Below are 21,941 nucleotides of genomic sequence, written 5' to 3'. Positions count from 1 at the left end.
CTCCAGCCTGTAGAAGGCGGTTCTCTGAAGCTGGAGATTAACTGGTTCGGTGCCGGGCTGGAGAGAGCGGCCATCTCTCGCACGACTCTCCCTTCAGGGCTGGAGCGGCGAGAGCTGAATCCTGGTCAGCATTCCCCAGGTCGAGCTTCCCAGGCCCCACCTAGGGTGAGAACCCTGCAGGGAGGGTCCCATGAGCTTTGGTTGTAGGGAGAGTAGATAGGGACACTGGAGGCTGGTCCGTGGGGAGGTGGCTTCATCAACAGCTCCTTGATGTTAGCAACAGCCTGGGCCTGTGGGAGCTAGGGCAGCCCGGCAGCGTACCGTGTTTATCCACAGGGGTCCCTGGGTACCAAGCTCTCGAGAGGCAGCCCCCTACGCTGGCAAAACCCGTGGACCCCCGTGTCCGCCCTCTAGCTCCAGGATTCCTTACAGCTTCACGGGTCTCAAGTTTGCCTTCCCTCTTCTCCTCCCAATGTAAACCCTGGCATCACCGTGTCCTGGTCCCATCGCATCCCCACCCCCACGGCTCTGAGCGTGCCCCCATCTGTTCGGAGAGGGAACTGGGTCCCCGGAAGACTCCCCATTCGGCCTAGTTCTGTATCTCCACACCCTTAAAACACAAATACAAATAAGGACATCTTTTTTTTTTTTTTAAATAAATTTATTCACAAAAAAAGTGAGACTGTAGAGGATCTGGGGGCTGTACACGGGCAGGGGCCTGTGGAGCTCTGTACATGGGACTGGGAGACAAGGGAGCCTCCAGGTGAAAGGGTATTTTTTAATAAAAAAAATAATGGGAGGTACAACCACCCCCTCCCCCCTCCCCGATTAAAAAGACACAAAAATAGACGTCTCTGAGGTAAACGGGGAGCCTGGGGGCTTAAGGGTGTTGAAAGGGTTTCACAGGTGCCAGGGCATAAAAGGGATGTCACAGGCACCGGGGTGGCTCCTGCATCAGTTGGTAGAACAGCACGTAGCCCTCACTGGACGCCACCTGGTTTTCACTGACAGGGGAGACACTAGGAAGAAGGGACATAGGGAAAGAGGTGTGATCATCTCTGCGTGTTCTACCTCCCCACAAGATCAACCTCACAGCATCCAGGTAGTGATCAGGATACCAACCCCGCCCCCACCGCCCGGCACTGTGCTCTCCTGGGGCTTCGTCTTTGGGAAAGGTGTCAGGGCTGCTGTGGGGACAGGGCCAGAGGGGAGTAGCAGGCTCTTCTCACCGAGAGTCATTGTAGACGTGCCAGCCAGTCTGGCACCGGCACAGGGCTGTGTAGTGGCCATAGTGGACGCTGCCCGAGTGGTTGCAAAGGGCGTACAGCTGATACACGGGGCTTCCTTCAGGGTTACAGACGACCAAATCTTACAGTCAGAGCTGTGCCCCGCTCTCACTCTTCCCTCCCCTGCATGGAGCTCCCCAAGACCTTCCCTATCAGACTCACCGGCTTTGTCACTGGCGAAGTCCCCTAGGCTCAGTCGCTGCAGTGGGAAGTCTACACCTACTGAACTTTTCTTGATGGAGCCTCGGGAGGCGGAAAATCGATTAAGATCTAAGCTCTGGTTAAGGAGAATTTGGGAGGCAGAGGGCCTCTGAGGGGGGCTGAGGAATTGAATGTTGTCCACCACCCCTCCTGGAACACATTTGGGGAGCGTGATAGGGAAAGGTGGAGTGGCCGGCTTTTCCTAAGGCAAACTGAATTCCCAAATGTCCAGCTTCTGTAAACATGGAAAATGTGGAAAAAAGAATGAATGGGAGAAATAATCTGAAGATTAGGATACGGAGCACGAGAATGCGGGGGAATCTCTGTACTGTCAATTTTTTGGTACTTCGTGTTTTCTGCCGACATCGGTCACACACCTAAATAAATGTCAAATTATGTTATAAGGTTAATGTGTTTCTCACCTCAGCTAGCTTTTCTGGCATCCTGACTCACAAATTCACTGTGCTCTGCATACACTTCTGCATCCTCTGGGCCGCTGCCCTTTGCCCTGGAAGCACCAGGACATACCTGAAACTCCTTTACAAACCCTGACACGTGTCATTCTTCATACTCAGGCACCATGCAACCCCTTTTACACATATGGAGCTCCCCACCCCGGCTTCCCACCCTTACTATATCCCTTGTGAACCCCCACATACTGGGGCATTCTCCGATTCTAGCTCTTCTTCCTTGGTGAAAAGGTTGAAACAATCTCGCAGAGACACCTTGCCCCCAGCAAATCCTTTCTGGGGGGAAAGGGGAGTGAAGGGTCAGCATGGTATGAATTTACTTTTCCAACTCTTCGCAAGTAATCCAAGCTTCATTTCTGCTCCAGAGACCCACAGGGTTCCCTCCCACACTAGGGGTGGGAGGGTTGCATCACAGAACCCATGTCCCATCCACCCCTGGAATCTTCTGGAATCCCACCTTGGGGATGGGCAGGGACAGGTCACAAAAAACCTCGAAGGTCGTGGAGCGATACCCACAGGCCTGGCACTTGAGACAACTTTTCAACTGGCCCACAAACAGGTCTAGATAGAAGCAAAGAGGCAGGAGAAACAGTCACTATGGGATGCCTAAGGTGCTTTCTTGGAATCCCACCCCCTTACCTGACCTTTCCTTTCCCACCACCAACACTCCTCACAAACCCCCAACAGCTTTACCACCCAGTCCTGTTCCCATACCCCTCAACAGTACTGATTTTTTCTGCCAAGCCAGCACCGCCACCCCCACCACACTTTCCCCCATCACTGCCTTACTTCATACCCACGATCTTCCCCCACACACAGACACACAGACACTCCCTCCATCACTTTGTTTTACTCCATACCCACGATCTTGCTGTCCTCTCTTTCCAGGTAACGCTTCCACATTAGGTTGGCTCGATCATCATCGCTACCACAAAGCAAGGCAAGTGGGAAGCATCCATAAGACAGCAGGAACGCTGGGCACCCCCACCACCACTGAAATGATCCACAAAGCCCTGTACCCCACCCCACCCCATACCCGACCCCCTCTGTGCCCCGGCTCCTTCTTTGAATTTCAAGAAAGAGTCAAAGGAGCCCTCCTTCAGAGGACTTTCTGGTGAGAGGAAAACAAAGGAATGTAGACAGGGGAAGAACATGCCGTCTTCCTCCACCTGGCTCCAAACCCCTTTTGTACCTTATAAATTAATTATCCCCTCCTCCGTCAATATGGTGACATCCACAGCACTATCTTCTGCTTCCATCTGCGCCCCTCAGCCTCCTCCTTCCTTCTTCCTGCTTCTGCACTGCTTCACAAACCATTTTCTGAACTATGTATTTCCTTGGACCCTACAGCCTGAACCATGACTAACTCACTTCTATGAAGGATGAATGCTGCTGATAAACTACTGGGGAGAAGAGGGAGGGGGAGCAACCTTACCTTAACTCAGGTTCTTCTAGCAGAGCCCCTCCAAGGCGGGGTGGGTGGGGAGCAGGACTACTGGCCAGGATTGGTGGAGCCCGGCGGCCTCGGCGGTTGATTTCGAGGTGTAGCCGCTCCATGAGGAGCTTCAGAAACTCTTGGGCATCCTGCTGGCTGCAGCCAGACAAAGAGCATGGGCAACTGACTCCTCCCTAGTCCACAGTCACTAATCCCTTCCCAGACATCTGTCCCCACTTCCTGGATGAAGAGCATCTCAAGGCTCAGAATGAGGCTGCCAGGGCTCCTACCCCCAGACAAGGCCAGAGAGAAATCCCATACCCTCCAGCTCTCCCACCTGTATCCAGAGAAGGAGGGGACGTATTTCTGGAAGACAGCTCGGAATCGAGTAGGATTCACAGCTTCACAGGAATCAGGGTGCCACAGGGCACCAATCACATCTGCAAAGGCTGTTAGGATGGGAGTGGGGAAGGGAAACAAAGTTAATGACTACAAGAGGGAAGCAAGAGGAGGCCCAGAGGGTGGAAAACAACCTCTAGGAAATCAGACACAGGGAAAAACAGATACAACTGCCAGCTTTCAGGCTCAGGGTCACTGCTACTGGCAGAGGAACCTACAAAGTCCTTTTTTTGGGGGAAAGAGGACTTGAAAGGGGGGAGCAGGAGTTGTGGCCCTACCTTCAGTGAGCTCCTGGGCTCGGCCCCCTCCAGGCACCTCTTGACGGAAGTCCCTTCGCAGACAGAAGTCCCGAAGAGGCCGGGTGCTACTCAAACACTGTAGCACAGCATTCAGGAAGCACTGGGGAGCAGGAGAGACCCAAGAAGCCTTAGGAGAACTTCAGTGCTGCGCTTCTAGTTTCCCTCCCCATGCCTGTCACCAGCACCAGTCCACATTCCTGTTCGGAAGGATGAAGAATGGCTCTCACCGTGTTCCCCAGATTTCGGAGGCCAACATGACCAGAGCCCAGAAGCAGTGTGTGATGAGCCTGGAAGGTCAGTACAGAACAGTCAACAGGTGCCTGTATACCGTACCTGGCACTTTAACCTTCCCACAGCATGCTGCCCACTGCCTTCCCCGTCCCATCCTTCACCCCCAAACTCTACACTTCTTCCCTCACTGAGTATCAGGGTCTCCCTACCTCACTGGCCATGAGCAGTAAGCCCATCACAGCTGAGTGTACCACGGTCTCAGCCATGGCTGTCCCATCTGTTCCCCACTTACTCCTCTGCCCAGCTAGCCGGCGATGCAACTCCTGGGGCAACTCTCCAAGCACTGGCATGGTTGCCCAGCTGCTCCCCACCCCCACCTTGCTACCCGCAAGGCCCCCTCCTGCACCCGTGGCCCCTTTCTACACCCTCTCCTGATGGCTCCAACTTCAATCAGCCTAGCTCACTTAGCTCGGGGAAATGGGCAACCACATTAGCTCAGATGTTCTGAGCCCGCCCCTCCTTCGCTCCAGAGATTAATTAAACCTAGGCAAGCATCCTAGGAGAGAAGGCACAGCAAGGGAAATTAAGGGCCTGGGGACCCAAATAATTCCAAATGGTTGAGTTAATTCCTTGGAGAATGAAATGGCAAACCATGCTGGGGAGTCACAGACAAGCCCAAAAAGGGTCTATGAGGCTCAAGAGTACTTAAGTAAGGGAGAAGAGAGTCCACACTACTGAAATGAAGGGGTGAAAAAGAAATTTGGGGGAAAAGGAGAAAGGAAAGCCATATGATGGCAAGAAAGCTGGAGGCATGGAGGAACGTGTGGACATGGAAGGCCACGTGTGCTGGCGAATCCTCACCATCTTGTCATCGGAGTAGAAAGGTTCAGAGGGCCGGGCAGATATCACGTGGAAGGAGCCATGGGGAGTAGGGGGCTCTGTCCGTATGCTGAACAAAGTGGGTGGCCCAGGAAAGCCCCCGAGGCGGCGGAGAGAGGTGCTACGTCTCAAAGGGGGTGGCTCAGGCCGGAGAGCCAAGCGGCTCAGTGCAGCCCCCAGCTCTCCAGTGCCACGGTGCCCTCCCAAGGCAATCCCCATTGGACGCAAGTCCCCACTGCTCACAGACTTGGAACGGGCTAGGTTGGTCCTGGATGGGAGAGGCAGAGCCACAGTTGGAGGTGGTGAGCCAGGCAGGGGAACTCCATGATCTGCCCGAAGTGGGCCACTGGGACGAGGGCCTGAGGTCCGTCCCCGTCCCAGCTCCAGTTTCTTGAGCCGTTCCTCAGGGGGACCTGGCCTAGGAGGCAGAGGTCGTAACATGGGATTTGGCCCAGGGGCTGGGTTTCGTCGCTCCTTGCTCCGGGCCCGGGGAGCAAATGGTAGCTTGGATCCCACTCGGGGCTGGATATTAAGAGGTGGCTCTCGGGTCCGTCCCAGGCGGTGCTCAGAAGCCTGGGGCATTGTGGACGCCACAGGCTGGACCTGGGAGAAGAAGACAGGGTCAACATTTGAACATGGAGGGAGGTGGGAACCTAGGCTACCATACCTGGCTATATGCATGGAGGGCAGGAACCGTATCATATCAGTCATTGTATCCCCAATAGCTAGCATAGTGTTTGGCACAAAGTAAACACTTAGTAACCATTGAGTAAATGAATGAATGAATGATAGCAGTCCAGAGGTTTGACTCTACATTCCTTACCCTCTTCCTGCAGAATATAGCTTTACTGGAGAGCCAATGAAAAGACAGTTCCTATCTCGCCTGTCTTTATAATCTAAATGTTCATGAAGGTCCCCCATACTTGGCTAGTCAAGTGGGATGTGCTCTGGGTCATTTAGAACCTGTGGTCAAATAGGGGTGTGGATGCAAGTACAACAGCCCCAAAGATAGCATTCCATTCTCAAACCTCTGCCCCTCCGGGCTGCAAATGAAGCAGATTAAAAGGGTGACTTGCCAATCACTCCCTCCCCCCGCCTCTGAGCTCCAAAGTGATGTCGGGGCTTAGGGGCAGTGGCGAGCAGGGAGGACGAACAACTAATTCCCTGACCCTCAAGCTCTGCACCTCGCCCACCACAGCAGCTTTCAACCGGGTCCGCCCCCCTCGAGGGCAGAAAGGCCGAGGCTGCTGATTGGCTACGGGGTCCAGAGGCATATTCTCCACGATCCAAGGATGCTGGTCCCTCCAGCCCAGTTCTCTCAGGCCTGTCAGGACCCCAGCGGCTTTGCCTTTGTGGAGGGCGATCTCTCGAGTCTGGAGCAGTCTTCCCTCGGAACCCCCCACGCCATACGCCCCGGACCGTACCTGTCCCCGAGTGAGGCGGCGGGGGAGGCCAACCGGGGTCAGGCCTCAGCTCAGGGCCACCCCCTACTACCCTCGCGCAGCGCCCCCGCGGGCCCGGCTGCAGCTTTAGCCGCAGCTATCGCCCAGCTCTCTCCCGCCGCAGGGGCCGCCGCCATCTTTGTTGGTCCCGCCCGGCCACCGGCCACCGGCTTCACTGTCTCTCAGGGCGCCTGCGCACCCACACTCAGAATCCACCCACTTGCATCCTCGGCGCTTGCGTGAACCCGCCCCCTTGGCTCCGCCGCTGACACCATGGAAACACAGCCAACTTTAGGACCGCCAGTTCCCAGCTCTGCCAAAAATTTTCTTTAGACCATCATTCCAAAGCAAGTCCCTAAAGTAGAGTCCCATCGCCCCATCTTGTGGCCCTAAAGGATATAAACCTGACAATCGTTGTATGGCCCCCCGGCTTGCAGCACAGACCTTCCCAGGGAGCAGGGATGCGAACGTAGGGTCCAGCCCACAGAACAGAGAAGTATCCACATAGGGATGGGAAGCTCCTCGGAGGGTAGGGAATACTGACCCTTCAAAACCAGTCCTCAGTCATCTTGCAGGCCGAAGCAGGAGGCTCCCTGCTCAAGCACATGAGCAGACTTCAGCAGCAGGGACAGCAGTCAGGATTTCCTTTCATTCTGGTCCAGACCAGAGCTTCCTCCATTTCCCCTCCCCTGAACTAGGATGGTCGTACATGTGCCTTGGGTGGTAGCCTGCTGACCCTTAGGCTACTCACCCACGATTACAGCCACCAATGAGAGCCGCAAGCCACCAGAGAAAGCAGCTTTTATTGATGAGTTATCTCCAGAAACCAGAAAGACTATGTACCCACTTTTGGTCCCCCCCATCCCTCTAGACCTCGCAGTGCTCCACCTAGGGAAGGGATATAAATTGCCTCTTGGTTTTTCAAGGCCGTAGTCTTTCCTCTTCCTGTGTAGCCCAACTTAAGAAATTCAGCAGCAGTGCTGTTTTTTTCAGCAGTGTCTGCTGCAGCTACTTAGTAACAATTATGGGTGAAGAGGTATGAAGGGAAGCAGTTAGATGAGTAAGAAGAATGATGCACAGGAAAACAGGAACAGTAGCCTATCAAAGGTCCCTCTGTCCTGCCTCAGTGGCTTGATCCTTCATTGGCTGCATTTCTCTTTATGCTGAATCACTCCCTTCTGAATCAGATCGGGGATTTCCACTGCCAGCCATGGACCCAGCTGCAATACAAGGGAGACCCTGTGAGATTACTACCAGCCAGTCAATGCCTTGTATTCCACCAGAAGCTCCTTCCTAGAGATAGTCTGGGAGAACAGACCCAAAGGAAAACACTGTTATTCCAGGTTTACTCTCACTGTTCTTATATCACTCAGGACCAAACCCCTTCCCCTCTTATACACCAGATACTCCAAACTTACCCCTAGAGCCATGAGATGAGCTAGTCCAAACTTAGGCACATTCCTGGCCCACAAAGGCTTAAAGTGATCAGTCAGGCATATTTTGCCACCCCTATGAGAGGAACAAGATCAGAAGGTGTTGACATGCAAGGTACACCACAAAGCAAAGCAGATTCTTGAGAGCACAGGAAGACTACTGGGGATCAGAACTGAGAACGAGGTCATCTAAGTGCTTTGCCCAGGCTTGGCAGAGGGAGATGTAGAATTTCTCTAGGCCGGCAGACTCTGGGGAAATTTCTGCCTTGGAGAGTTCTTCACCAAGGCCTTCTTTGACCTTTTCCCATCTCCTGTTAAGTCCTACCTGTACATCTTTGCTGTTTTTCCATCTAGTTCAGGTACTGCAATTTCTGGAGCAGTAGTGGGATATGTGATAGGAATCTGGAAGAATTACAAGGCTTTAATATGACAGAAGCAGAATAGAAAGGAACTAATCTAATCAGATATACACATTTCTTGGTTGAAATTAAAAGGTGCTGCAAACTCCCCCAAGCAGCAGTTACATAGCAGGGTTCTGGACATGGAGATGAGTAATTAAAACCTGTGCTTGTTTCAAACGTCATTAAGATTTTCCCTCCCATTTAAAAAGTTTTCTTTGGTCCCTCCAAGAAAGGTTAGCTTGTTAACAATCACCTAATCCATCATCCTCAACTAACCTCCATTAACTACCACTCCATTATACTCACGTCAAACTCGATGTCAAACTCATATTTGAGGAGGTCATGGATGTACCAGCATTTTCCAAACCACCTATAACAGAAACCAAACCTCAGTCCAATTTTCCCATTCTTCTAATACTCATACGACATCTTTTTGGCTTAGGTGACCAGCCTGGGAGACCCATAGGTTGGGAATTGGGAACTCTGGAGTTGTGGGAGTGAAGACTAGAAGGGGGCAGGAAAGGCCTGAGAGTGGGTTCTGGGACACCGGAATGCTTAAGCTAGGTAAGATCCCCACCGCCACAACTCCCGAGAGGGTCTGCCTACCGAGTCCCTTCCTTGTTGGACTCCAGTCGGAACCAGTCATTGTCCGCATTCTTGTTGTTCTCCACATACTAAAAGCAGAAAATGAGGTTTTTGAGGGGGGAATTGGAGCCAAGGGCAGTACGCCTTCCCTCAAAAGAAGTGTGATTAGTATGTTTACCCAACTTAGTATGTTTACTCTCTTTACCCAACTTTTCTGACATAAGTTGAAGTCAAAGCCATATTGGTAAGTAGGGCACTTGTGCAGAAGAGAGAATAGAACGCTTGGGTTCTACTCAATTTAACAGGCACAAAAAACTTTATGATGTTGCCTGGCTTTTCTTCTCACTTCTGACAATCTCAGCGACAACTCATTTTATGGCATATTCCTTCCCAAGACTTCATTTTGTCCTGATGTTGACTAGCACTCATATGCTGATGACTTCTAAATCTTTATCTTTAAACTAGAGCTTTTCCCAGAGCTTCAAAGTCTACATCCAAATGTATATTGAAACTTCTACCTTCATTCCACAGGTGCAATTCAAACTTGGCAGTGCCAGTTTCCCCCTAGTCCTTCAGACTTGTTTCTTCACAGCACCAATCTCCATTGGCAGTATTAGCGTGCAGTCACCCACGCTAAAAATCTGGAAATCATCCTTAAGTCTCCTTCCCCTTTACAAACCAATCTTTTATGATATCCTGCTGATTTTACCTTCTGAATATTCTTCAAGTCTACCTCTCCTCTCTTTACCATAACTGCTGAATTTATATTATCACTTTTCTTTTGCCTGGATTAATGACAGCCTCCAAACTTCAGCCTTAGCCCTGCCAATTCTGTTTTCCTCTCTTCTGCCAGTGATTGATTTAAACCCAAATCTCATCATGTTAACATCCTCTGCTTAACATTCTTTAAAGGTATCCCAAGGCCTCCAAGATAGAATTCAAGTGCTCCAATCTATTTATTGTCTTATCTACCACTCCCTGACACACCCTGATGCTCTAACAACTCTGAACTACTTGTGTTTCTTCATATAGGTCATGTGTTTCTAGCTTCCATAACTTTGCTCATGCTGTTCCTTTTGCCTTGAATGTTCTTCTCTTATGCTCGTTTTTTATAAGGCTAACTTATGTTTACTCTTTCAGTCTCAGCTCAAGCATTGCCTCTTCTAAAAGCCTTCCCAGACCAAACCCAGGCTAGATTTAGGTATCTCACCTCCTGCTTCAAAACATCCTAGCAATTTCTCAGATTCCTTCTCCTTCTTTCTCCACCTTATGTATTATAATAATATGTTTCTGTCTATCGGTAGGCTCCACTTTATTCGGCTTTGGATACCCTTCCTAGGTACCAGATGTACATTATTTTTTACATTTATTTTTTAGTGAATACATGCACCAGGAAACCTTTGAAACAGACAGAGACCACCGCAAGAAGTCAAATTTTTTCCACAGAACGGAGATTAGCTGAGAAAACGGTTCATTCCTAACTGAGCTGAGCTCCTCATCTCTCTGCAACTAATACCTACTTTAATTTTTCGCTCTAATATGTATTCCTACCTTAGGACAAGTGAAAGAGCGGAGGGACTCAGGCCCGGACTTAGGGCTCTAAGAAATCCTTAAGACCACCTCCCCTACATCCAGGAGAGCAATCACCTGGAGCCAGAAAGACACGTCATTTTCCTGGGCCGCGTATCCCTAAAATAACTGCTGCTTTCAGGAAGAAAATCTGGCCCCACTGTAGTTCCTAGCTTGAGTATCTTCTGCCTCCTGCCCACCGCGGCTCCTTAAGTCCCCCAGCCCCGAAGTCATCCAGTATCTTTGAATTTTTAAGTTAAACTTTAAAACCGGAAGTGGATTCCACACGGAGCCTATTCCGATGGACACCTGATTGCCCGCAAACCTTTTACGACACGGTTGACAGTAGAAGCACAACTAACCCGTATAAGAGACTGATATTCCTCCTTGAGTCTCTGCACCCACAACTCCCGATCTCGAGGTCCGGCGTTGGTCTTCAGCACCGGGATCTCAGACACGACACGCCGGGTGGCCTCGTCCGCCATCTTAGACCAGGGCAGAAGAGAAATACGGAAGTGGTATTACCTGTAGTTTACATTCAGGGCGCCTCCATCTTTACTATGGGAAGATGGGGAGTGGCTGCCTTAAAACTTCGCTGAATACGATCTTTATTTTCTAGTAACGAAGACAAATTTGTCACCGGATCACCTGCTTGTGGGCGCAACGAGGAGGAAAGAATGGAAACGGATGACTCTGTCCTGAATATGGCACCTATCATTTAACTGCAGATTGCTCAAAGGGTGACTTCCGCTCATGCTCAGAGACGTAATCTCAGAAAACCCTTCTGGACACTTGCAGAATTGTTAGAATTCAGGCAGTTTTAGGCGCTCTTCTGGTTCCTGTCATCCTAAAATGCGCGAGTCACCTGTTTCAGCTTTGATTAAACTTCCTTAACTTCCTTGTAGTTAGGCTGAGGTAGCAGGGAGCCACTGTAGTCTTCCATTCAGTTCAGTTCATTTCTGTCGCTTAGTCGTGTCCGACTCTGCGACCCCGTGGACGGGAGCATGCCAGGCCTCCCTGTCCATCACCAACTCCTGGAGCTTACTCAAACTCATGTCCATTAAGTTGATGATGCCATCCAACTATCTCATCCTCTGTTGTCCCCTTCTCCTCCCGCTTTCGATCATTCCCAGCATCAGGGTCTTTTCAATTGAGTCAGTTTTTCGCATCAGGTGGCCAAAGTATTGGAGTTTCAGCTTCAGCATCAGTCCTTCCAATGAATATTCAGGACTGATTTCCTTTAGGATGGACTGGTTTGATCTCCTTGCAGACCAAGGGATTCCCAAGAGTCCTCTCCAACACCACAGTTCAAAAGCATCAAAAGTCATCCATTAGGAAGGTATTAAACTTCTGAAACTTATTGGAAACCATGGAGAATCAAAGTATATACAGTCTCAGGCCGAAAGAGTTAACACAATTGAATTAGAGAATTCTTAATAAATGCCAAAATTGTTGAAAGGCCGCTAGAAAACTTGCCTTCCTCTAGCCTAGTCATTTTTGGGTATGAAATTAACGAATCTAGGAGGGAATCATGTCTCTTATCTCCAGTGCATGGCACACAGTAGGTACCCAGTAATCCTTTTTCAGAATTTTGTATCTTCCAGTTGGTTTTTAAACAGAAGCACATTATTTTTGGCCTTAACTTACATGTCTTGTTTGCAGCGTTAATCACTGCAACCTTTAGCTGTAATTTTGGATCAAATCCTATTAATCATGAAATTCTATAGTTTATCTACAAATTTAATTTCTTATGGCTGAAACCTCCAGTACAATGCTGAGAGCAGACACCCTTTTCTTGTTCTGATTTCAGGGAGGAAAGCACTGTCTTTCTTTTTTAAGTATGCTATTCTCTATAGGCTTCTCATGGGTGCCCTTTATCAGGTTAAGGAAGTTCCCTTCTCTTCCTAGTGCTGAAGGTTTTTATCATGAATGGGAGTGTTCCCCCCTCCCTGAATGCTTTTTCTTTATTCACTGAGATGATGATGTAATTTTTTTCTTTTATTAGCATGCAATATGTTTCTTTAAAATATTGGATATTGGATAAGGCTAAGGCAAAGCTTTGTAGTATCTCACTAGAGTTTTCTCTCCTAGAGAAATAAAGATTTATTCCATTTTGAGTGTGGGCTTTGTGGTGTGGTGGAAAGCAGAGATTTGGAATGAGGCGTGCAATTTGATTGTCATAAGAATTTGGAGGAGGAGGAGAAATAGGGAAATGTAGGTCAAATTGGGTGCACAGTGTTATAAAAAGAATACATTCTGAGGATTTAATGTACAGCTGGCTCAGCAGTAAATCCACCTGCAATGCAGGAGACTCAGGTTTAATCCCTGGGTCAGGAAGATCCCCTGGAGAAGGAAATAGCAACCCACTCCAGTATTCTTGCCTGGGAAATCCCATGGATAGAGGAGCCTGGTGGCTACAGTCCACAGGGTCACAAGAGTTGGACACAACTTAGTGACTAGACTGCCACTACCACCACCACATGGTGACTATAGATGGGCTTTCTCTAGTTGTGGTGTGTGGGTGAGCAAGAGCTACTTTCTGTTGTGGTGCATGGGCTTCTCACTGTGGTGGCTTCTCTTGTGGAGCACAGGCTCTAGGTGCAGTGGCTTCAGAAATCATAGTATGTGAGCTCAGTAGTTGTGGCACGTGGATTTTAGTTGCTCCATGGCATGTGGAATCTTCCCACACCAGGGATTGAACCCATGCATTGCAGGCAGATTCTTATCCACTGTACCACCAGGGAAGTCCAGTCTTAAACGTTCTTAACCACACATGTGTTGACTATGTGAAGTGATGGATATGGATATTGATTTTGGTAATCATTCGTATATGTGCTCACACATGCAGATGTATTCACCACATATATATGATAGATACATGCAGATGTATATCAAGCCACGATTTTAAAAATATATATTTGTCAATTATTCCTCAGTAAAGTAGGGGAGGGCCAGACTTTGATGAATTACTTTATCTCTGTGAGCTGCATGTCCTCACCTATGAAAGGATAGTAGTGTTTATAGGGCAATTTTAACTATATATACGAGCTTTTCATTTTTATTTTACTTATTTTTATTTATTTGTGCATTTATGGAGTTCTTACTACATTCAGGCATTGGAAATACAGTAGTGCATAAGGCAGGCAGAGTACTTGCCCTGAAGGAAATTGTCCTAAAACAGCTATAAAAAGGAATTGGACAGAAATGACTGGAAACTTCAATTCTGGGAAGTGTACTGACATCAGACCATGGTTTTGATGGATAGTACTGTTGGGTACACGAGGGTGCCCCTGAAAGTAGTTGAAAATCCCATTGTCAGTCATCATGGAGAAAAGTAGCCCTAGGGACAAAAGGAGAAATATTGTATTAGGGAAATAAACTTTGGACTAGGGGAGGAATTTAAATTTTTCCTCATTCTGATTTTAAAGGGGTTAGTCTGGACTCTAATATTCTCAGAGAATATAGCTCAGAATGGTGAGGAGAGGGTACCACCATATACAGGATCAGTATAGATATCATATTCAAAAGCAGAGACATTACTTTGCCAACAAAGGTTTGTCTAGTCAAGGCTATGGTTTTTTCTGTGGTCATATATGGATGTGAGAGTTGGACTGTGAAGAAGGCTGAGCGCCGAAGAATTGATGCTTTTGAACTGTGGTGTTGGAGAAGACTCTTGAGAGTCCCTTGGACTGCAAGGAGATCCAACCAGTCCATTCTGAAGGAAATCAGCCCTGGGATTTCTTTGGAAGGAATGATGCTAAAGCCGAAACTCCAGTACTTTGGCCACCTCATGTTAAGAGTTGACTCATTGGAAAAGACTCTGATGCTGGGAGGGATTGGGGGCAGGAGGAGAAGGGGAGGACAGAGGATGAGATGGCTGGATGGCATCACTGACTCGATAGACATGAGTCATGGTGAACTCTGGGAGTTGGTGATGGACAGGGAGGCCTGGCGTGCTGCGATTCATGGGGTCGCAAAGAGTCGGACACGACTGAGCGACTGATCTGATCTGATCTGATCTGATAGATGGGTAACCAGTTCGGAAAACTTTTTTCCTTTTGTTATTGCCTTTAATTATTCTGGAGACTTCAGCAAAGAATTCTTATAACACTGAAGAGAACTTGGTGGAGAGAATGATTTAAAAAAAAAAATTATACAATGCTTACAATGTGCTAGGAACTGTCCTAAACATTAAAAAAAAAATTGGATCCTTTAGTTCTGGCAACAATCTTAATAGTTACTTCATTAGCTTCATTTACATTTGAAGAAACTGAAGTTGGGCTCAATGAAAGAAACCCCTATATCACACAGCCGCTAAATGGTAGAATTGGCATTCAGTCCCAAGCACAGTTTGGCTCTAGAGATCACATCCACAACCAGCTTTCTACCGTTTCTGGGCCAATGTGAAATTAGTAGCAGTGATCTGAGGGGTCAGAGTTCGTATTAGAGGGCTATTCATCACCCTTAAAGGGCAGACAGTTATCAAAACACAAAGAGAGACTGCAGAAACAAACAATAGAGCTGCAGAAACATAAATGGGACAACCAGCCCCCTCCCTGGAATGGGCTGAAGTGTGCACAGGACTCTGAGGTGTTAATGTCACCCCTAGAGATTATAGAACTATGGACTTTGAGTTCAAAGCAAGATCTTGGCAAGGGTTGGGGGTGTCAGAGGATTTGGTTAATAAAGATGAAAATACATATTCTTTGGGGAGGAGAAATTAATAAGTAGTCAATTACCATAAAATAAATCTCTATTCTGGACATGTACCAGTACAGTCCAAGTACATATGCCTGAGAGAATCAGGTAAGGCTGATAGTACTTGAACTGGATCCCTTAGGATGAGCATATTGAATATGCAGAAAAGGAGAGAACAGGGTAAATGTGACATTCTAGGCAGAAAGAAGAGCATTCTGGAAGTCAGGAAGTCATGAAGGAATAAAGTAGTATATTAAGGACAGCAGATATCCAGATCGTTGTTTATAAGAGAAGACGGAAGAAAGCGCCTAGCAGGACTTAATTATGTGCAATATGCTATATAGAAACATTTATAAAATAAGCATAAAATCACAAAACAAAATTATACACAGATGTAGCTTCAAAATACTTACAAATACATGCACCTGCTCAAAATTCAAAAGGTAGAAAATGCTATAGAGTGCAACGTAAGCCTGTAATGTAATGTAATGTGAATGTGAGTCTCCCTCTAATCCCATTCCTTGGCTACTTAGTCCTCTTCCCCAGGGCTCTCCTCTCGAACTAGCTCTCTGTATATCCTTCCAGATATACTCTGTGCACTTACACATGTACACACATATACCTTCTTTGAAAACTCTGTATATAAGTCATAGCATACTGTTCAAATTTCTGCTCTTTTTTCATTGAGTAAATATCTTGGAGGCTGTTCTATATTAATACATAATTAAACTACCTCATTCTTCCCACCCCGACTCTTTCTTCTTTTGTAGATACATCCCACTGTATGAATCTACCATAATTTCTTCAGCAAGACCCTCCGGAGGTATATTTAAACTGTCTTTTGCTATTTATTACAAACAGTACTGCAGTTCATAGCTTTGTCTACTCATCACTTTGTACACATGTAATAAATACCTAGATATAGTACTGTGGCCTCAAAAGATTTGTGCTTTTTAAAATTTGTTAAATATTGCCTCTATAAAAGGCAATTTGTTAAAAATTGTCCTCTATAAAAATTAAACCAATTTGTATCACTACTAGCAATATATGAAATGACAAGTTTCCCCTCCTTAAAAAAAAAAAAAAATCAGTGTTAACAACAGAGTTCTTTTTGCCAATTTCATGACTGAAGTCGAATCTCAAGACAATTTTAGAGTCTATTTCTCATTCTGAGTAAGGTTGAATATTTTTTTCATAGGTTTAGGATTCATTTGCATTTCATTTTCTATAAATTCTTATATGCTTTGCTCCTTTTAAATTGTCATTTGTTTTTTCTTACTGATTTTATGAGTTTTTAAAAAATATATATTAAAGAGATTAGTCATTTGTGATGAATTATAAATATTTTCCTCAGTTTATCTTAGTTTTTGTTCATAGTATTTCTAACCATGTAGAAATTTTTTTTCCCCACAGTCTTTTTTTGCTTAAAATTTCTGGTATTGAGTCACCACAACAGTCTATATTACTTTTTAAAAATTATCCCATGTTTTCCTCTAGTACTATTTCTCTTAAAATGAAAATGGCTTTGTTTGTTCTAGCTTATTTAAACAATACAGAAAAATAAATTCAAAATTCTACCCCATATTAAAAAAAAGCCTGCTATCATTTTAAGTACACATCCTTCCAGACATCTCTATGCACACATTTTTCTTTGTTTGGTTTTAATTTACTGTTATATAGGTACTTAAGATGGATGCAAAGCTCTTGAACTTTCAGTTTTTCTTTTTTCCTAATATGTTCATTTAAGACTATACATTTCCCTATAAGCATAGCTTTAGTCACATCCACATTTTGTATGTAATATTTTTATTATCATTCAGTTCAAGTTATTTTCTAACTCCAACTGTGATTTTTTGGGGGGAGGTTACTTAGAAGTACTGTATTGCATAACTTCTAGTTACTTTTTTGTTACTGATCTGTATCTTAACTGCAAGTCAAGAAACATACTTTGTGTCACTTCAGAACTTTGAAATTTGTTGAGATTTGCCTTATGGCAGTATAGGGTAGGGCTTCCCAGGTGACTCAGTGGTGGTGAAGAATCCACCAGCCAATGCAGGAGCCTCAGGAGATGTGGGCTTCATCCCTGGGTTCAAAAGATCCCCTGGAAGAGAAAATGGCAACCCATTCCAGTATTCTGACTGGGATAATTCCATAGACAGAGGAGTTTTCCATGAGGTTGCAAAGAGTTGGATATGACTGAGCATACACTATATGGTCAATTTTCAAAATGTCCCAAGTGTGCTTGAAAAAAATCTGTAATTTGCAGTTCTGGAGTATAGTGGCTGTATATATATATTTATACTGTTGAGTTAAATTTGCTACTCATGTTATTTAAGTTTTTATTGGTTCTGAAAGAGGTTTGCTCTATCAGTGAGTAAGAGCAGTGTGTTAAATCTGTTATGATAGTGAATTCGTGTATTTTTTCCTTGTAGCTCTGTCACTCTATATATTTTCAAGTTAACTTCATACTTAAATGCAACTTTAAAACTTCCAGGTATATTCAGATCAGATCACATGAGTCGCTCAGTCATCTCCGACTCTGCGACCCCATGAAACGCAGCACGCCAGGCCTCCCTGTCCATCACCAACTCCCAGAGTTCACTAAGACTCACGTTCATCAAGTCAGTGATGCCATCCAGCCATCTCATCCTCTGTCCTCCCCTTCTCCTCCTGCCCCCAATCCCTCCCAGAATCAGAGTCTTTTCCAATGAGTCAACTCTTCACGTGAGGTGGCCAAAGTACTGGAGTTTTAGCTTTAGCATCATTCCTTCCAAAGAAATCCCAGGGCTGATCTCCTTTAGAATGGACTGGTTGGATCTCCTTGCAGTCCAAGGGACTCTCAAGAGTCTTTTCCAACACCACAGTTCAAAAGCATCAATTCTTCGGCACTCAGCCTTCTTCATATTCCAACTCTCACATCCATAAATGACCACAGGAAAAACCATAGCCTTGACTAGACGGACCTTTGTTGGCAAAGTAATGTCTCTGCTTTTGAATATGCTATCTAGGTTGGTCATAACTTTCCTTCCAAGGAGTAAGCGTCTTTTAATTTCATGGCTGCAGTCACCATCTGCAGTGATTTTGGAGCCCAGAAAAGTAAAGTCTGACACTGTTTCCACTGTTTCCCCATCTATTTCCCATGAAGTGAGGGGACCGGATGCCATGATCTTCGTTTTCTGAATGTTGAGCTTTAAGCCAACTTTTTCACTCTCCACTTTCACCTTCATCAAGAGGCTTTTTAGTTCCGCTTCACTTTCTGCCATAAGGGTGGTGTCATCTGCATATCTGAGGTTATTGATATTTCTCCCGGCAATCTTGATCCCAGCTTGTGGTTCTTCCAGTCCAGCGTTTCTCATGATGTACTCTGCATATAAGTTAAATAAACAGGGTGACAATATACAGCCTTGACATACTCCTTTTCCTATTTGGAACCAGTCTGTTGTTCCATGTCCAGTTCTAACTGTTGCTTCCTGACCTGCATACAAATTTCTCAAGAGGCAGATCAGGTGGTCTGGTATTCCCATCTCTTTCAGAATTTTCCAGTTTATTGTGATCCACACAGTCAAAGGCTTTGGCATAGTCAATAAAGCAGAAATAGATGTTTTTCTGGAACTCTCTTGCTTTTTCCATGATCCAGCGGATGTTGGCAATTTGATCTCTGTTTCCTCTGCCTTTTCTGGAATGTCAGGTCCATGAATCAAGGCAAATTGGAAGTGGTCAAACAAGAGATGGCAAGAGTGAATGTCGACATTCTAGGAATCAGTGAACTGAAATGGACTGGAATGGGTGAATTTAACTCAGATGACCATTATATCTACTACTGCGGGCAGGAATCCTTCAGAAGAAATGGAGTAGTCATCACGGTCAACAAAAGAGACCGAAATGCAGTACTTGGATGCAATTTCAAAAACGACAGAATGACCTCTATTTATTTCCAAGGCAAACCATTCAATATCACAGTAATCCAAGTCTATGCCCCAACCAGTAACGTTGAAGAAGCTGACGTTGAACAGTTGTATGAAGACCTACAAGACCTTTTAGAACTAACACCCAAAAAAGATGTCCTTTTCATTATAGTGGACTGGAACGCAAAAGTAGGAAGTCAAGAAACACCTGGGGTAACAGGCAAATTTGGCCTTGGAATACGGAATGAAGCAGGGCAAAGACTAATAGAGTTTTGCCAAGAAAATGCACTGGTCATAACAAACACCCTCTTCCAACAACACAAGAGAAGACTCTATACATGGACATCACCAGATGGTCAACACCGTAATCAGATTGGTTATATTTTTGCAGCCAAAGATGGAGAGGCTCTATACAGTCAGCAAAAACAAGACCAGGAGCTGACTGTGGCTCAGACCATGAACTCCTTATTGCCAAATTCAGACTTAAATTGAAGAAAGTAAGGAAAACCACTAGACCATTCAGGTATGACCTAAATCAAATCCCTTATGATTATACAGTGGAAGTGAGAAATAGATTTAAGGGCCTAGATCTGATAGATAGAGTGCCTGATGAGCTATGGAATGAGGTTCGTGACATTGTACAGGAGACAGGGGTCAAGACCATCCCCATGGAAAAGAAATGCAAAAAGCAAAATGGCTGTCTGGGGAGGCCTTACAAATAGCTGTGAAAAGAAGAAAAGCGAAAAGCAAAGGAGAAAAGGAAAGATATAAACATCTGAATGCAGAGTCCCAAAGAATAGCAAGAAGAGATAAGAAAGCCTTCTTCAGCAATCAATGCAAAGAAATAGAGGAAAACAACAAAATGGGAAAGACTAGGGATCTCTTCAATAAAATCAGAGATACCAAAGGAACATTTCATGCAAAGATGAGCTCGATAAAGGACAGAAATGGTATGGACCTAACAGAAGCAGAAGATATTAAGAAGAGATGGCAAGAATACAGAGAAGAAGTGTACAAAAAAGATCTTCACGACCCAGATAATCACGATGGTGTGATCACTGACCTAGAGCCAGACATCCTGGAATGTGAAGTCAAGTGGGCCTTAGAAAGCATCACTACGAGCAAAGCTAGTGGAGGTGATGGAATTCCAGTTGAGCTATTCCAAGTCCTGAAAGATGATGCTGTGAAAGTGCTGCACTCACTATGCCAGCACATTTGGAAAACTCAGCAGTGGCCACAGGACTGGAAAAGGTCAGTTTTCATTCCAATCCCAAAGAAAGGCAATGCCAAAGAATGCTCAAACTACTGCACAATTGCACTCATCTCACACGCTAGTAAAGTAATGCTTAAATCCAGATATATTAGACTTACTCAAGTGAAGTGTTCTTGTTTATTTCTAGTAATGCTTTTGCTTTCAAGCCTATTACATCTGTTATATAATTTCCTTTTGGTTTATTTTTCCACAATATATCTTTTCCCATTCTTTTACCTTCAACCTTTTCTGTATCATATCATGTTTTAGTTTCTAGTATCTTATGTTAACTACGATTTGCTATTAATGCATGTGGAATTAATTTTAAAGGGTATGTATAATATTTCCAATGCTCTAAAGTGACACATTTATCGATGCAAAATTTTCTTATGTATTTGGGTCTTCCACTTGTTTTCCTCAGTTGGCTTATTCACAGGGCATTAACCCACTGTTCTAATTATTGTAGCTTTACAATACATGTTAATATTTGGGTTAACTTTTAGTCATTACTTATCTTTTTCAGAATGTCCCTTTCATTTTTTCCTTATTTTTCCATGTGAGTTAAAATTAATTTGTTTAAAAATCTTGCTGACATTTTTATCTAGATGTTAAATTTATAGATAACATTGGGAAATTGACATCATTACATATTCTCTCTCTCCAAGAACATGATGTTACTTTCCATTTGACCCAGTTTTCTTTTATGTGGGTAGCATTCTAAAATTTCATTCATACTAGGAATTTCCTGGCAGTACAGTTGTAAGGACTCGGCACTTTCATTGCCAAGGGCACAGGTTCAACTCCTGGTTGGGGAACTAAGATCCTGCAAGCCTTGAAGTGTGGGGGAAAGAAAATTTCATTTATGCAGATCCTGCTCATTCTTTTTGGTTATTCCTAGGCATTTTATCTGATTTGTTGCAATTGGGTCTTTCTTAAATTATATGTTTTGTTTATTGTTTATATAAAGGATATTTATTTCTGCATAATAGTTCCTCTTCCAATCAGTTTACTAAATTCTATTACTTGTAGTAATTTTAAAGTTGATTTTCACGATTATATATATATAATAAGCTATCATCTGCAATACTGATAATTACATTATTATTTTGGCTATATAAAAATGTTTATAAGTAGCTAGCTTGGGAGAAAACATGAAGAAATGAGGTAAAATGAGTTAGGAAAATTCTTTTTGTTAGTTATAATTTCACTGATGATTAGCTAAAATGATAACAGGATTCTCAGCATTTTAAATGAGTTCAGGGCCTGGACGCATGGTATTCTAGAAATCAGAAATATTTTGTAAGTGAAATTGTTTTCCGCAAAGGTGGTCTGAAGAATGCAGATCAGATCAGATCAGTCGTTCAGTCGTGTCCAACTCTTTGCGACCCCATGAATTGCAGCACTCCAGGCCTCCCTGTCCATCACCAATTCCCGGAGTTCACTGAGACTCACGTCC

At 45.2% G+C, this 21,941-nt stretch overlaps 2 protein-coding genes and 1 long non-coding RNA gene across 6 annotated transcripts; 1 reads left to right on the top strand and 2 right to left on the bottom strand.

The window, feature by feature from the left end:
• Window positions 1-34: 34 nt before the first annotated feature.
• LOC138986460 (uncharacterized) lies at window positions 35-806 on the top strand. The gene is made up of 2 exons (XR_011463310.1): window positions 35-165; window positions 337-806. It is a non-coding gene; the product is annotated as an uncharacterized lncRNA (long non-coding RNA).
• USP21 (ubiquitin specific peptidase 21) lies at window positions 640-7,292 on the bottom strand. Of its 2 annotated transcripts, XM_005909203.2 has the most exons (13): window positions 6,625-7,292; window positions 5,183-5,803; window positions 4,318-4,377; window positions 4,070-4,190; window positions 3,730-3,841; window positions 3,393-3,548; window positions 2,818-2,882; window positions 2,415-2,518; window positions 2,147-2,233; window positions 1,786-1,864; window positions 1,449-1,556; window positions 1,230-1,344; window positions 640-1,019 (listed from the first exon to the last, which is right to left on the bottom strand). In XM_005909203.2, exons 2-13 carry the CDS (start codon window positions 5,780-5,782, stop codon window positions 929-931), a joined length of 1,698 nt encoding a protein of 565 aa, XP_005909265.1. In that variant the 5' UTR covers window positions 5,783-5,803; window positions 6,625-7,292; the 3' UTR covers window positions 640-928. The 2 variants fall into 2 exon arrangements, with proteins under 2 accessions (XP_005909265.1, XP_070222333.1); XM_070366232.1 differs by lacking the exon at window positions 2,147-2,233.
• Window positions 7,293-7,426: 134 nt separating this feature from the next.
• Window positions 7,427-11,410, bottom strand: UFC1 (ubiquitin-fold modifier conjugating enzyme 1). Of its 3 annotated transcripts, XM_070366383.1 has the most exons (7): window positions 11,279-11,410; window positions 10,993-11,115; window positions 9,083-9,150; window positions 8,783-8,846; window positions 8,401-8,477; window positions 8,061-8,151; window positions 7,427-7,862 (listed from the first exon to the last, which is right to left on the bottom strand). In XM_070366383.1, exons 2-7 carry the CDS (start codon window positions 11,113-11,115, stop codon window positions 7,782-7,784), a joined length of 504 nt encoding a protein of 167 aa, XP_070222484.1. In that variant the 5' UTR covers window positions 11,279-11,410; the 3' UTR covers window positions 7,427-7,781. The 3 variants fall into 3 exon arrangements, with proteins under 3 accessions (XP_070222484.1, XP_005909263.1, XP_014338225.1); XM_005909201.3 differs by having other exon boundaries at window positions 10,993-11,349; XM_014482739.2 differs by lacking the exon at window positions 11,279-11,410 and having other exon boundaries at window positions 7,835-7,946.
• Window positions 11,411-21,941: the final 10,531 nt, after the last annotated feature.

The sequence above is a fragment of the Bos mutus genome, chromosome 3 (genome assembly GCF_027580195.1).
Source record: "Bos mutus isolate GX-2022 chromosome 3, NWIPB_WYAK_1.1, whole genome shotgun sequence".
In the NCBI taxonomy this organism is placed as follows: Eukaryota; Metazoa; Chordata; class Mammalia; order Artiodactyla; family Bovidae; genus Bos; species Bos mutus.
The sequence above is the reverse complement of the archived record's forward strand: the minus strand, read 5'-3'. Positions and strand labels throughout refer to the sequence as shown.